The sequence below is a fragment of the Aethalodelphis obliquidens genome, unplaced genomic scaffold, assembly GCF_003676395.1.
Source record: "Aethalodelphis obliquidens isolate GAN/ISIS:26980383/991018 unplaced genomic scaffold, ASM367639v1 scaffold49, whole genome shotgun sequence".
Taxonomy (NCBI): domain Eukaryota; kingdom Metazoa; phylum Chordata; class Mammalia; order Artiodactyla; family Delphinidae; genus Aethalodelphis; species Aethalodelphis obliquidens.
Genome location: NW_020837993.1, coordinates 12,584,470 through 12,598,695, shown reverse-complemented (window position 1 = coordinate 12,598,695; position 14,226 = coordinate 12,584,470). Strand labels below are relative to the sequence as shown.

The 14,226-nt window shown below is 46.1% G+C and overlaps 1 protein-coding gene across 5 annotated transcripts in view; it reads right to left on the bottom strand.

Annotated features, from left to right (window-relative positions):
- LRRK1 (leucine rich repeat kinase 1) overlaps positions 1-14,226 on the bottom strand; it is a 123,085-nt gene that overhangs the window by 105,472 nt on the left and 3,387 nt on the right. For all 5 annotated transcript variants that reach the window (XR_003428021.1, XM_027083237.1, XM_027083236.1 and 2 more), the window contains exon 2: positions 12,230-12,480. Coding sequence is in view for 4 of the 5 variants with exons in the window: in XM_027083237.1 (XP_026939038.1) it covers positions 12,230-12,329 (100 nt within the window). In the remaining variant the exon portion in view is untranslated. The remainder of the gene's footprint in view (positions 1-12,229; positions 12,481-14,226) is intronic.

Below are 14,226 nucleotides of genomic sequence, written 5' to 3'. Positions count from 1 at the left end.
AGCTGAAAAACCATTACAACTTTTATGATGAAGTATCATGCTGACAACACCAAAATTACTGAAAAATTTGAACAGCAAAGACAGACAATTAGACATCATTTGACTCCTGTGGTGAAACAATAGGAAATACACAACACTAGTTATTTAGTGTTCTTGCCAAGTCTTACTGAATGTAATCAAGCCTCTGGATCTATGGAAGCACAGAGGAGCACCACACTGGATGCAATCACCAAAATCCAGACTGTGGGAAACTACAAAGGATAAGCAATGTGGTTTTATCAACAATTAAATTGCAAGGAAAAAGGAAGTGAGGGAGAAAGGTAGAAATTAAGAGACTCAGTAACAAACCTGATTCAAGTCAACCATTGATAAAAATAAATTATGAGACAATCAAGGGCATTAGAATGCTGACTAGATATCTGATGTTATTAAGCCCATATTTTTTATTTTAAAAAATGTATATAAAATGTACTGAGTTGGACTTTTTTAAACACTTCTTAACATATGACGTTTGGAATTGGGTTCTAAATAATCTAGAGAGAAATGGAAGGGAATATGAATAGATCAAGATTGGCTATGTGTGGTAATTGCTAAAGTTGGGGCAATGGATACAGAGAGGTCCATTACAGTATTCTCTCACTTTTATGATGCGTTCAAAATTTTCCATAATATAAAAGATGGAAAAAAAACTGAGATAAAAACATAACAATTTCAAAATTCTGCCTAGGCTAAAGATTTATGAAAAGAAAAAAGCCATTTTGAATCTAGGCCTAAGAAACTGATTTCTGAGGGAAAAAAAGAGAGAGGAAACTATTTTCTCTGATTCTTTGGAAGAAAGGAGAACTGGAAAACTAGGGACCAGAGTGGGAGGGAATACTTTTCACTGTATTCCCTTTTGTACTTTTGAATTTTATACCGAGTATATGATGTATCTATGAAAACTAAATGATGTCATCTAAAAACATATTTTAAATCCTGAAGCCACTAGGAACTTTATGCTAATACATTTGAAAATCTAGATTAAATGGGTGACTACCTAGAAAAATGTATTCACAAAATTACCTCAAGAAGAAATGGAAAATTTAAACAAACCTACAGTCTTTAATGAAATGGAATCAATAATGTAAAAGTCTACCCATAAAAAAGCACCAGGCCTAGACGGTTTTACAGGTAAAAGGTTTTATCCAGCTTCTTGGAAAATAAAGCTCTTATACAGTACAAACTTAGTGTTGATTAAAAAATTAAACTACAAAAAGATTGGCACAGTATGAAAATATTTATTTTAAAATCTTAAATATGGAGACTGTTCTGAAAAGAGCAGGACTGCCCAAACGTGACTCTGGTTGCCACTCCTCAAACCTGGACAATGAGCCAGCTGAGGGATGCCCACCTCTCCCTTGGATGAAGGGATGGCATCCAAGCTCAGTTTCCATGGGTCTAGTGCCTGGAGGTTCTATAACATCCCACAGCCCCAAGTGATTCCCCTATAGGCAGCCAGCACCCACCCTGCCACATCATGAAGAGGCTAGCCTCTGGGAGTGGAGGTCCATGCTGGACCCTCTGCTGGACTGGAACCCACTCCCATGCAGCAGATGCCCTGGCAAGCCTCCCTGTGAGAGGATGAGAGACTGGGGACCACGGGCAACCCATCCTGCAGACCCAGGCTTTGTGATTTCCTCTCCCTCAATGAAGCCTCTTCCTTAACCCAGGCAGGTGATGTTACAGAATTTTTGTTGACCAGAGGGGACTGCCTGGTGGGACAGAAACAATACTACATATTTATAGGCACTGACATAATTAACAATGGTATAAAACATGGCAAAACGTCCATACTAACTTTGAATAATGGCCACCTTTGGGGGTTTATGAAGAGCAGTTACCAGGGAGAGTTCCAAAGGGGGCTCTAACTATTCTTGTCATGTTTTACTTCTTAAAATAATTGTTGAAGTGAAAATGGCTTAATATTAATATCAGTTAAATCTGAGTGTGTGTACATCCTTGATTCCTTTTTCTTTTACTCCTCACATCTAATGCATTATCGATTTCTGTGGTGTGCTGTGTCAAAGATGACCACAAACTTTTGGCATTCCTTCCTTTGGGAGCTGGAATCTAATATTTCCAATCCTGCATGGAATCCGGACTTACCTTCTGACTTGTTTTGACCAACAGAGGGCGGAAGAAGCGATGAAGAGACAGTTCAGGCATAAGCCTTAGTAAGGCCTCAGAGTTTCTGCTTCTGAGCTCTGGGAATTCAACTGCTAAGCTGTAAACAGGCTGGGGGTGGATGTCTGGATGAGCATGTGGGAAGAGCAGTCACGGTGAGGAGCACCGAATTATCAGACATGTGAGTGAGGCAAGAAGAACCACCCACTGAGCCCTGCTGATTCCTGACTCACAGAATCCCGGGAAACTATAAACTGCTGTGGTTTTAAGCCAGTGAGTTATGCAGTAGTTTGTTACATAAGTCCTCAGAAAAGATTCCCACTCCATCCTCTTCTTCCTTTCCTGCCCCACCGTCCTGGGCTACCCTGGGCCTTCTTTCCAGAGCTCTGGTAACAGCCTTCTAGTTGATTGCAAATTTCCCTAATAATGCTTTGAATCCTATAATTATTGGTTTATCTGGAATTCATTGTAAAAATGTTTATTTTAATCAATGAATTTGCATTAAGAAATAAATTAAGAAATTAACTGAGACGATAGTAAGATTGATATCAAAATAAAATAAATGCCTATTAGGATCCTCAAGAGAATTCAAGAAGACACTGCATATATGTGACAGGAACAGAATGCTATGAAAAGAAACAATCAAGAATAGGAAAGAGCTTCTGGAAGTTAAGAAGGGTTGGAAAACCTGAGGGAAAAGATAAGCAACAGGAGTTCCAGAAAAGCAAACAAACCAAAACAATAAAGAGAAAAAGCAGAGGAAGATAATACTATCAATGAAAATACAAGGACTTTTCCAGGCCTGAAAGGGATAAATTGTTGACCTACCCTGTACCAAGCAGCATGAAGGATAAAGACCCTCACCCAGGTCTTTTGTTATGAAATTTCAGAAGACCAGACATACAGGGAAGATTCTAAAGGCTTCTAGAGAGGAAAAAACAAGTCACCCACAAAGCGATGAGAATCAGACCACATCAGAGGACAACAGAGCAGGCTCTTCCAAGGTCTAAAGGCAAATGATTTCCACTTGGGATCACAGGGAAGACCAATGGAAGATGCTTTCAGGAAAACCGAGTCTCACATGTGCCACCACAGCCCTTTCTGAGTTTTCTTACTCATGTGCTCCAGGTAAATGAGGGCTCAAAATAAGAGTTCTGGGCTTCCCTGGTGGCGCAGTGGTTGAGAGTCCACCTGCCGATGCAGGGGACACGGGTTTGTGCCCCGGTTCGGGAAGATCCCACATGCCGCGGAGCAGCTGGGCCTGTGAACCATGGCCACTGAGCCTGCATGTCCGGAGCCTGTGCTCTGCAACAGGAGAGGCCACAACAGTGAGAGGCCCACGTACCAAAAAAAAAAAAAAAAAAAAAAAAAAATAAGAGTTCTGAGTAAGAGGTGGGAACCAGGTGGAGGTAAAAAGTAGGGAAGAGGTGTGCGTCTCCTGAGCCCCACAGAACATGGATGACACTGAGTCCCCAGGCCAAGTCATAGCAATGAGAACATATCATTTAATGTTGCAAAAGCAACCCAGAGATGAGTCCACACTGATAGAATTAAGTGGGAGGGAGCATCTGGGAGGTGTGGTGCAAGGGGAAAGAAATCGTCCTCTATCGTGGCAGGCTGGCAGGCAGGCAGCAGACTCTGTCTCAACGGATGGAGCAAGAGAAGTGTGCAGGCATATTCTTTATGTAGAGAAATGGTGATGACCTGAAGAACTAGAACCAGAAACAGGAAATAGAGACATTTTTGGGAGCTGCCACTGGGGCTTTGCCTTATAGTCCATCTGTATCACTTGCTTCCTTAACCAGGGCTGTGTATTACTTTGATAATTTTTAATGTGCTTACTCTTTGATCCTGCCATTCTGCTGGGGTATACTCAACTCTTATGGTAAGAAGCAAAATATGGAAAGAATCTAAAGGCACCTTAATAGCAGACTGATTAAATAAATATTGTTGTATTTACACTATGGAACTTGATGCAAATGAAAAAGACTCCAAGACGTACATCACTCAAGTAAACAAAAGTTGCACAACGCATGTACAATTCAATGTCATGCATGTAAACCCAGAAATATACACAAAAAAGAATTGTGTGTGTGGACATGAGTGTAGGAAAAGGATGGAAAAGAAACACACTCAGCTAACAGTGGTCACCTGGGCAGGATGGCATTTGATTTTATATGAGAATGTGTGTGATTACACACAAGTAACTTTTTCATAACTTCGGGGAGGCCCCTGCCCGCTATCAGGCAGGGGTTCTTTGCTTGTTTTTTGCTTTTGAACCCAGAAGTGCTGGTGATGTTTGCATGGGGACACGGGTGACCACCCATTGGAGGCTTTTGATTCTGAGAGCAGAAGGGAGGGGTGCAAACAGCCTGAAGGGTCTGCCCTGGCCTCTTCTACCTCTAACTCCCAGGTGTAGGCCACTTGTGGCCACCCACCTGTCTAAGAGCTCACAGGGCTATCTGAAGTCCAAAATGAGCTACTAAAAGGAACTTGAAGAATGTCATTCTTGAATACAAAATGTATTCAAATTCTAACCTCAAATTTGCATCATCACTTGGTTCTACATTCAAAATAATGGACTAAATTTTTCAATGCCTTTAAATATCTCTATTTGCTGAAAAATTCAAAGTGCTCCAACTAAGTTATTTTTGGCTTTGGTCCTCCTGAAATGAATAGGTAAGCAATTGATTTTAAACCAACACCTGGTGACATGCCTGGCCACTGGATGCTGGACAATGTAGATGACATAAAAGCTGCGAGGCACAAACATAGCAAGAATTAGCAAAATGAAGTACAGTCCTAAAAAGTTATTTACAATTGAAAATATAATTTCTAACTAATGTGTGATTCCTTCTATAACATCAGGGTTATGGGCTTAGGAAGGATTGTACTGCTTGAGATGCACACTTCTGTTTTTTGCTTTTTTATCTTTTATTCTTTATAACAAATGTCAATAAATAGCAAGATGGTTAAGTAGAATCTGGAGGAACTGAACACAGGGGTGGCTAGGATGGTGAACAGACTCAGAACTGGGAATTCTAAGGAATATTGGAAGCCCCTATTTTCGTTCATCAGAGTTCCTGAATATGTGTGTGAAATCAATATACTAGAGTTAGGACTTAAATGTTATCGGGTGTGATAATTTATATGTTATTTAGTTCTCTCAATTCCCAGAGTTAAAGAATTTCATAAAAATCCCAGTTATGGCTTCTTCAGAGTCTGGCTGATGTGGACCAGGAAACCAGGGAAGTGGGAGAAAATCCTTATCCCTCTGCACTGGGGCCTGGGGACGTCCACGCAGGCACCTGCTCACAGGCCACTGACCTCTTCGTGGAGGCCAGGGCACAGAGCTGGAAAGAGAATCTCCTCCCCTGGCCACTGAGTAGCTGCCCTGGTGAAGGAGTCAGGGGCAAATGTCGGGAATGGGAAGGGGAAGGTGGGCTGAGGCCCTGGGTGAACTTCAGGCTCTGGCCGCCTAGAATGGGGTGGGAGGATGGGGTGGTCCAGAGAGCCCCCACACACAGGGTGGAGGGAAGGGGTGGGAGGCTGCTCTCCCCTTGGGCCCAGGTGGTCATGGCCTAACGGTTAGTCCACAGACTAAAAGGCAAAAGCTTGGTGATATCCAAGTGAAATGTGTAACGTTGCGGGCTGCCTGCTCTTGAAGGCAGTGGGATGGTTTGCTCAGCCTAAAAAGGAATCCACAAGGAGGGCAAGGCATCAAAGTTAGTTATTTCAAGAAAGGGGTTAAGGGATGCCAATCAGCCTAGGCAGGTGGAGCTAGAGGCAGTGGAGACAGGACTGGCCTCTGCAGCAGCACACACTTCCCAACAGAGCAGCCCACAGAAAGGCTGGAGTATTCGAGAAGGAGTCAGCTCCCTGTTGCTAGAAGTAAGCAAGCATATTCCGAACAAATAATCAGATGATCTAAGCCTCAGATTTAGGTTAATGTTAAAAGCCCCATCAAACCCAGAGCTTCTGTCATTGGGCAGGACTTTGCAGGCATGAAGCACAGCTGTGTTAACTGCTCCCACGTGGATGGATGCCCATGGCCGTTTCTCCTGTGACCTAGGCCACCACACAGCTTCCCTCCTCTTCACCTCTCTCAGTAAGGGATTCCTTACTGGACAATGGCTACGGTCCCTGGGGGGCCCAGTGCTGCTCCTGAAGCCAGGCTGGAGAGGGCACCCTGCTGACCACAGTCCTAGCAAAGCCCTGTCCTCCCAGCAGGCATGAGCAGGACACCAAGTCCAGGAATAGCTTAACATGTGGGCTGGTGGTTACACTCTGAAAGGCACACAAAACGATGGATCTGCCCCTTGTAGGAGTTCCTACAGTGGCTCACTGTAAGCATGCTGCCACTGGAGGGGCACTTCCTAGTCACGCTATTTCGTATTTCTATTTCTGGAAAGCAGGCAGAGCCCCCACTCAGGCAAATCTACTTGGCTCTTGTATTAAAAAGTTATTTTCAAAACAGATTTGAAAAAGCCAAAGGAAGAAGAAAAGGACATTGGAAGTAGCTATGTAAAAACCTAGGATTTGAAGGCCTTCTGGAATGTTCCTTCTCCTTCTTTGGTCCATGCTGTGAGAGGCAGGCAGCGGAAGTCAGGACCACTCACAGAGAGGTGGGGGATGTGGACCACCTCAGGTGATGTCTGTCCAAGCGCCTCTCACCCTTGGTGAGATCCTGAAGAGTCTCACCAAGCGTTCTTAGCCTGAATTATCTAGAAGTTTCCTCACTTCTCTGCTCCCCAGGAGCCTTACCTCAGCTGACAGGACAGGTTTTTCCACTCTGACTGGTGTGAGACGGATGTGGAAGAATGTCTAATGACATGTTTGTCAAACGGCTGGGTCCGCAGTCCTGGCCCAGTATCTCACTGACCCTCGTTCTCTCAGCTCACACACTCTGAACCCATCCATGTGCTCTAAACATTCCTCCTGCACCGAAGCCCAGCTGAATGCTGACAGTACTAGTTGGAGAAGCACTCACATATTCATGGGTGCTGAAAGGGTTAACCATTCTCAATAAGCACAAGGTGAATTGTGTAAGTCAAAACAGGTAGAGGCACCAACAAACACACCCAGTACACACACACACACACAAGACCACTACCAAAAGCCCAAAGGTAAAAAGTTAGTTTTTTACTAATTTTATTAAAGTTTGGATCTTTTCCTAACTCTACTTGGAAGTATAATGATAACATTATTTCCAAAGCATGGTATCTTCCAAGGATTTTTAAAAGGTGAGAGAGCTGCTCCTACATTGAGAATAACTTGGGTATCCACTGGTCCTCTTTCTGACAATCAGTTTCCCTCAGGCAGTGCTGCGAATCAGGTCTGCAACGGTCATCCCTGGGGTGAGGCTGGTGGACTGGGGGGAAGGGGAGGGGAGGCATGACTCCTCTGGGGAGAAGGTGGGGCAGAAAAAAATCCAGCTCATCCAATGGGGACAGAACTCAGAGGGTGGGCCCCATGGGAAGCACAGCTGCAGGTTCCTGGAGTCAAATATTGCCCCATTTAATCCAGAAAGAAATTCGTGGGAAAGAGGCCAGTTAAAGCAAATTTGATCTTGGAAATGAGCACCCAACGAGGGGGCAGGTACGCAGGTTGGATCCTAATCACAAAACTTCTGTACTTAAAGAGAAAACAATTTTTAAAATAAGTTGCAATATTATTCTCTGGTTGCAAAAGTAATGCAAAACAACCACAAAAGACGCATGCACATTGTACCCCTATGGGTAAGCAAAGAGCAGTGGCTATAATCCCCAGTGACTGTGCTACTCTTTGAGTGTCACCTGCTCCCAGGCTATGGTCTTGGTGTATATAGTTCTATTTTGTGAAAATGAAATCCAACATGCGATATTTTAAAATTGGGCCCACAGAGCTCCGCGGTCAAGGTGAAGGTCAGCGGTGGGATTCACCACCCCCACCCCTCCACGACTGTCCATCAAAGCAACTCCACTGTTATAGCTGTTATGTGGGCTGGGGCTCCAGGTAAAGCTTCATGAGAGAAAAGCTCTGTGGGCTGCTTAAATAAATAAATAGAAATACATAAATAAGATACAATTTTAAAGTACTGAAGCCCACCCACTCGTATCATGGTAGATGAATGATGGACAACAATCCTCCCCCTCTGCCTGAATCCACAGCCTGGCTGTGGCCTCCTCGTGCAGGGAGCTCTTCACTTGGGCTCCTCCATGTGACTTTCTTTGGCCAAGGGCAGAGGCATGGAGGCAACAGCGTGCCACTCTGAGCCTAGGCCTTAAGAGACATGGAATGTTTTTGCTTTCCCCGCTTGTACCTCTGCAACTGGCAGGGAAGAAGGCGCCCTGCCAGCCTGCTGGTCTCAGGAGGTTAGGAGCCACATGAAGCAGAGTGCAGACTGCAGCACACAGCAGAGACTCCCCAGACCCCTGCTGGCCAGGAGGCCAGAAATAGATGCTGATTGGCACATCCCACTAAGATTCTGTGTCTGTCTGGATCAGGGTTCAGAGAGGCTGAGCCACTCAGCTGAGGTCACCCAGAACTAAGAATTGAATGCAGGCCTAATGAACCCCACAGACAGGCTCTTGAGCCCTCATCACACTGTGTGAGTCCCAGAAGTGTCTCCCCACCCCTTCTCACTCAGTGAAAGGAAACAGTCATAAACCGGCTGTGGGGTTCTAAACAAGACAGTGACAGAAGTACACATCACTCTAGGTTACAGGTAGTTAGTAATGGCTCCTTAATCCAGAGCCCAGGTAATGGATTCAGCATTCCCAGTACCCACAAAGGTCCCCGTGGTGTCACTGTCTTCCCCTGGACCTGGCAGGAAAGCAGGGTGGGTCCTCTGCTGCCCTCATTCACTGCTCTCAGGTGAGCTGAACGGTAGCTGCAAGAGGCCAGGAGGGGCCTGATGTCGGGCTACTAAGCCATGTAAGCAGCCCGTTGCCAGCAGGAGGGGAGTGTTGTAGGGTTTCATCCCTGGGGGTCCTAGGGCAAGCCCTCCACACTCAGCTCCTTGGCTACCACCTATGGGACCTTTCAACTCTTGAAGAATGGGCATAAATTTGTACTTTCTTCATAATTTCCATAATGCTGAGCCATAGGACAGAATTTTACAATGTATTTCAGGTCACTTTTTTCTCATCTTCTTCAACTCTGTGTTTATGTGTTTTCTTCCGTGCATAAACATATCCCTGAGCATCAGGGTTCACAAGACACCACCTCCCCTGTCGGCACCTTCCAGCCCTAAGCAGTAGAACAGTACCAGTGGGGGCTGCACGATTCCCATAGGCTCCTCAAGCTTTGTGTGTGTCCTGAGGCTCAGCCAGAACAGGGAGGTGTGGAGTCCTGAGATTCCACTGGGGGAAGAGGCCCCTGAGGCAGAAAAGACCATTCTGAGCCTGCTCCCTCCCACCTGGTGATCACAGCTGTCAGGGAGAGGCAACTGGCTGTAGGAGTAGTGTAAAGTTCAGATCCAGACCTCAAAGGAGAAAAATGAGGGCTAGGAGTCAACACTTTGGCCTCTCGTGCACATGAACATTCCCTGGTCATTGCCCTACCTCAGGCCTGGAGGCAGGGCTGGTTCCAGGTCTGTCCAGGGTCCCTTGACCCACGTCCCCAGGAACTGTAAGAGTCAGTGAGGATTCCTGGGCACCTTGAGGTCTCAGCCTTGCCTCTCTGTTGGTGGAACACTGGCACGACCTGGGAGCCTGTTAGAAACGCAAATTCTCAGTGCCCCCAGACTCACAGGATGAGAATCTGCATTTCACCAAGATCCCCAGGGGACTGGAGTATATACTGCAATTTGAGAAATGCTGCTCTAATTTGCTGGTCCAAATCATTTAGACCAGTTGATTCTCAACCCCAGCTGCACAGTAGGATCGTGGAGGTGGGGAGGCAAGAACTTTTAGAAAATACCCCCAGGATGCTGCTCCAGTGGAGCTGGGGGTGCCTGTGCACTGATAGCTTTAGGCACTGCCCAGTGTTTCTGGGGGCCAGGGTGGAGATTCACCGCTCTTTACCAGGACGAGGACGGGGCAGAGTCTCCTCTGGGACTTTTTCAGATGACACAGCCACCCATCCAGTGAGCCCCAGAAGGACCCAGCATCCCTGCCCCCACCATCATTTCTCAGGATTGCTGAGGAGAGGCAGATGGGATACTGCAGCTGAGAGTGCCCTGGAAAGAGGTTCTACCCAAAATCAGGAATAGCATTCCACGCACGTCACCTTGATCTCATGCTAATAAGACACGGCCTTCCTAACAAGCAACTGAAAAAAGGCATACATCCAGGGCTTCCCTGGTGGCGCAGCGGTTGAGAGTCCGCCTGCCGATGAAGGGGACACGGGTTTGTGCCCCGGTCCGGGAAGATTCCACATGCCGCGGAGCGGCTGGGCCCGTGAGCCATGGCGGCTGAGCCTGCGCGTCCGGAGCCTGCGCGTCCAGAGCCTGTGCTCCGCAACGGAAGAGGCCACAACAGTGAGAGGGCCGCGTACCGCAAATAAACAAAAAAACAAAAACAAACAGAAAAAGGCATACATCTGAAAAAACAAAAAGAAAACCTTTCAAAAAATGCAAGTCAAACACTCTGGGAACATTTAGTGCTGGACAATGTCAAGAAGCAAATTCTTTTCTCATTTCATAATCTGACTTATGTGTAAAGAAATCTTTCAGAAACATCACCTTAGTTAGACTTTGGGCATTTTCGATGGAGAAAAAACACTAAGTAACTGAACAAAATGTCTACTGAGCCAGGTACAACACTGAATCGCTAACTCCACAGAGGTACAAACCCACAGGTCCTCTCAAATCCCACAGGATGACCTATACTTTGAGGACGACAGTCCAGGGCTAAGACACAGTTCAAAGGGCAGTTCTGCCCATTACAGGTTGTTGACCCTGACCAAGTTTCTACATCTCTCTTATTCTCATGTTCCTCAGTTATAAAATGGGGATAGAAGTACCATTTATAGGTTGTCGTGAGGATTAAATGAGGTTATTTCCTAAGACACCGAACCCAGTGCCCCATATGTACTAAGGGCTTAACAAATATTTACTGTTAACAATATCAATGATATCCTATTTGGGATAAAAGTGATGCAACTCTGGTGAACAATCCAGCAATATGTGTAAAGAGGCTTAAAAACATTCAAATCTAATAGTCCTGCAAATCTGTAAATCTATCTTAAGGAAATAATCTCAAAACCATGTATAAAAAGATGGACATGGAATGATTTTGGTCTGAGTCAGCAACTAGAAGCAACACAGGGCTTCCCTGGTGGCGCAGTGGTTGAGAGTCTGCCTGCCGATGCAGGGGACACGGGTTCATGCCCCGGTCCGGGAAGATCCCACATGCTGCAGAGTGGCTGGGCCTGTGAGCCATGGCCGTTGAGCGTGCGCGTCCGGAGCCTGTGCTCCGCAATGGGAGAGGCCACAACAGTGAGAGGCTCGCGTACCGCAAAAACAAACAAACAAACTAGAAGCAACACAAATGTCCCAAAACATCCAGTGGGAGAGTAAGAATTAGGTCAATCATTTTACACAGCGCACCCAAATAAGATGATATTTCCCTGGATCCCACAAGCTAGGTGACTGACACAAAGTTAGGGGAAAAAAGTAGGACACTGAAGTATATACACTATAATAAGTAAATAAAGTTAAAACAAAGTCCCTGCAGCCCAGAGAAGCTGACTAGAAAACAACATACCTAGATATTAACTGTGTTTAGGGCAGTGGGACTCTGGGTGATTACTCTTTCTACTTCTTTTTTCTTTTTTCAATTTTTCTTTAATAAACATATTATTTGTATAGTGAGAACACAAAACCAAATCCCCATTAAAAAAAATCTTTTTAACAAACATGAAATGATGCCCTGATTCTTAAGATCCACATAAATCTTAAGTCCACATAAATTTTGTCCCATGGCTCCTTCAATGTTTAGAATTTAAGTGAGAATCCCATGATATGTTTTATATTGAAAAACCATACAATTCATCAAATAATTGGCAATTTATATCCTTTGGTTGAGAACCCATTGTTCGTACGTAGAACATGCAAAGCAGGCTTGGCCAGCCCTGCCCTTACCGCTGTTATGGGTCTCCATGGCGTGTCCTGGACACACGGCTGACCCTTCTGGCCCCACACACCAGTACATGCTGGGTGGTCGCCGAGACATTCCAACCATCAAGCCTCGAGGTGGCCGCTCTCCCCAGTCAGTTCCCGCAGTGGTCACAGCAGCCGCAGCTCCCTGAGAGGTGGACTAAGTCATGGCTTATAGTCCAGGGTGGACCAAGTCACAGACACAGCGTCATGGCTGAGTGGAAAGCTGTCTCGTCCTAGTGGTGAAAAAACATCAAGTCAGAAAGCTTTTCTTAACTGTCAAGTCACCCAAGCACATACTTATTTATAAGGTCACGTAAATACGCATTGGTGCTCCCCTTCCCCCTTTTTGCAACACTTCTCTTAACATTCCATCTATCCAGTCACACCCGGTCAGATGGTGGCAATGAAATGACAGAGCTCCCCCACCCCACCTCACAGCTGGGCTCCAATCTGCCCAGCTTCTCCAATCTGCCTGAGAAGAGTCCGGATACTCCAAACAACTGTAGAACACCTACTGGTAAAGGGCGCAATCACTGCTCCATCTACACATATTCATAGTCACCGGCACGGTGACACCAAGACAACCAAATGAGGCTCCTTCCTTGCAGGGCTCATGCTCCAGTTGGGGTGGGGCAGACACACACGTACACAAAACAAGGCTTCCCTTTGCCCAGGACAGACTCTCCTGGAAGCCCAGAGGTGGGCACGTAATGACAAAGAGGTAATCACACAGCAATCTCAAAGAGAAGGGTCTGGAAGGCACTGGTACCGGTTATGAACCCAAGTCAGTTTGAGCCCTGGGAGATAACAGAAAGGGGCTCCCTACATTCTACCTGCCCCCACCACCCCAGGGGATCTTTGGCAATGTCTGGAGGCATTTTTGGTCGTCACCTCTGGGGGTGGGGGTGCTTAAAGGCATTTAGCAGGTAGCAGCCAGGAACACTGCTGAACATCCTACAGCACACAGGACAGCCGCTCACAGCCGAGAATTATCCAGAGAAACTGAGTTAGATTAAGACACATCTCCTAAGACTAAGGAGACTGTGATGAGGCAAGTCACTGCTCTCACATGCTGGGCTCCCACTGACCTTGGGTCCCTGACACAAGGACACAGGCTGCTATGCTGATTAAATGACCAGAAGCACCTTGAGGGTGAGATCCAGGCTCAACTAGGCAGGGCCCGGGGTGAAACGCACGATGGGAAGGGATGACCATATGAAATGCATGTGTCTCTCCCAGCATTCATGTGGCGTCTATAGTATAGACATAAAAAGTATGGTGTAATTAGCAGCTGTTCTCTGAGATAGACAACTCTGAATTAGAGGGTGATAGTGTAGTCCAAAAAGAAAATTAAGGTCATGTAAATGATGCCTAAGACAACATCATCTATTAAAAACATGCACCCAGGCAACTTTTCCCAGTTGCTGTGAGATTTCCAGCAAGGTCAAGTTTCTGCAGATACTTTCTACAATAGGACTGGAGGTGGTTCTTACTTGCAATAATAGTGGGAGGACTGGGAAGCCAGCAGGGTCTCCCACCTGCCCTCTGATTAACAAGCTCAGAAGGGGACTTCCTTGGTGGTCCAGTGGTTAAGACTCCTCATTTCCAATGCAGGGGGCATGGGTTCAATTCCTGGTTGGGGAACTAAGACCCCACATGCTACACAGAAAAAAACCCCCAAAAAACACAAGCTCAGAAAATCAATGCTGGAGGGCAGACCCACTGTCTCCCCAGTGAGCAGGTTCTAGAAGGTACCCTGAACAGGGTGGGCACTGAGTAAGCTCCGGAACAAGGCTGTGAGAGCACCGGAACTTTCTCATCTTAGAGCCTGGAAATCAGGCCCCTGGCCCAGGTGGTCTGTACTCTTATAGGCAAGGGGAGGTGGGGCTGGGAAAGCCCTGAACCAGAGGTCTTGCCCTTTGTGAGCCCGCACCTTTCCGAACTAAAGAGCAAAAGGTTTAGAGAAACCACACTTGGGA